The sequence below is a fragment of the Camelina sativa genome, chromosome 5 (assembly GCF_000633955.1).
Source record: "Camelina sativa cultivar DH55 chromosome 5, Cs, whole genome shotgun sequence".
Taxonomy (NCBI): domain Eukaryota; kingdom Viridiplantae; phylum Streptophyta; class Magnoliopsida; order Brassicales; family Brassicaceae; genus Camelina; species Camelina sativa.
The window spans coordinates 14,573,635-14,575,336 of record NC_025689.1 but is presented as its reverse complement, the minus strand read 5'-3'; the positions used below and the strand labels follow the sequence as shown (position 1 = coordinate 14,575,336).

Sequence of the window (1,702 nt, the reverse complement as noted above, 5' to 3'; positions counted from 1 at the left end):
AAATAGAGACGAGTAGACGACACAACTATTTCTCCCTCCTCTGTTCTAACTCTTTCTCCAATAATAAATTGGAACAACAACATAAGAGTATCTTTTGGTTCTTATGCTATAAAAGGGGATTAAAGGGTTCCACGAGCACAAGAGGTTCAAAGATAATTAGTGTCAACAAAATAGGAAGGTTTTTTAGTTTATGTAAAAAAACTCAATAACAATTTGCCCAGGATGTAAAATTAATGGTTTCGAATTACAAGCACTCTCACCTACGAAAGCTTTGGGTTGATGTGACCTTTTATCTAACTTGATTTACAGCAATTCTCATTCTGGGCAAACTCCATCGCCGAAAAGGTGGTGTTTGAGTTTGAGTTTAGGCAATAACCAATGAGTTTGTCTGTTTATGTTTTAAGAGCAACATTAGAATTTTCATGCCTTAATGTTGGAGTTTTGTTTTGGTGAAATCATGCATTAAATGGAGCTAAATATCATACTAGGTGAGATAATTAGATATATGTATATACTAAAGTATAACTAAACGACAAAAAGATAATTAGATATACTAAACCACTATAGTCTCTTTTAGTTTGGTATATTAAAAAGGAAAATTCATGTTACTATAAGTTTACTAAACAATTAATTTCATTTCTTCTAAGAAAAATATGTTTTCAATATACCCACACATTCATCTTCTAGTAATACATAAAACTTGATTCATCACACCGCACGTATGTGTTTTCCTCATGAAATACAACATAATATTTATGAAATTTATACAGCAATTTCATTGAAGAGAGGTACGCCTGGCCGTCATTTCTTAAACACCGGTTGGAGCACGTTCTGGTGCCCTCTTGCTTGCTTTGGCCCAAAAGTGTTCATAAACCACTGATTCTTGTACGAAGCCACTATGTATCCCGTCGCTAATCCAAATACAACTCCAAGTGCAATGCCTAAACATACTGCTATCCAACTCAATGGTTTTTCTTCTTCTTGTTCTTCTTGTTCTTCTTGTTCGGGTTGTGGTGGTGTAGTCGCTTTGATATCTCCACAAACATCCTTAAGGGAGTGACCATTAAGTCCGGGGTTTCCCTCGTATGATGAGCAGTTTTGTCGCTGAAACTGTGTGCCTTGTGGTATAGAACCTACAAGCTGGTTATGTGAAACGTTTATCCACTCAAGAGAAGAGAGAGCCCCAAGCTGAGTAGGAATCTCACCAGAAATCTTGTTTTGTGACAGGTCTAGTGACTCGAGATTTGTCAGGTTTGCCAAAGAATATGGTATGTGGCTAGTGAACGAATTGATTGACATGTTGAGATTACGAAGCTCCTTCAACAGACCAATAGAATCAGGAATTTGGCCATGGAGTTTGTTTCCCGAAAAATCAATGGACGTGTAGATTGTAAGGACTTGATCCATCTCCATTGACACTCCTTTACTCGTCAAGATAAGTGAAGTGTAGTAACGGTATGTACGAGTGTTCCTAATGTACTCTGGTTCCATATTATAATCTCTCTCGGAGGACATCACAGTCCAGTTTACGAAGAAGTCGGAAGGCAATGTACCGAGGAAGTCATTATGTGATACATCAATGATCTTCAAGTCAGGAAATCCAAAGAAAGCCCCATCAGCATTATGTAACGTACCGTGAAACTTGTTAGAGCTGAGGACAAGAACTTGAAGCTTTTGCAATGAATTCAAATGGAAAGGAAAC

The 1,702-nt window shown here is 37.3% G+C and overlaps 1 protein-coding gene across 1 annotated transcript in view; it reads right to left on the bottom strand.

The window, feature by feature from the left end:
* Positions 616 to 1,702, bottom strand: part of LOC104789259 (receptor-like protein 12) — a gene marked incomplete in the record, with an annotated part of 4,463 nt that continues 3,376 nt past the window's right edge. Inside the window, 1 exon segment of the mRNA XM_019245926.1 lies at positions 616 to 1,702. Within this exon segment, the coding sequence (XP_019101471.1) occupies positions 802 to 1,702 (901 nt within the window).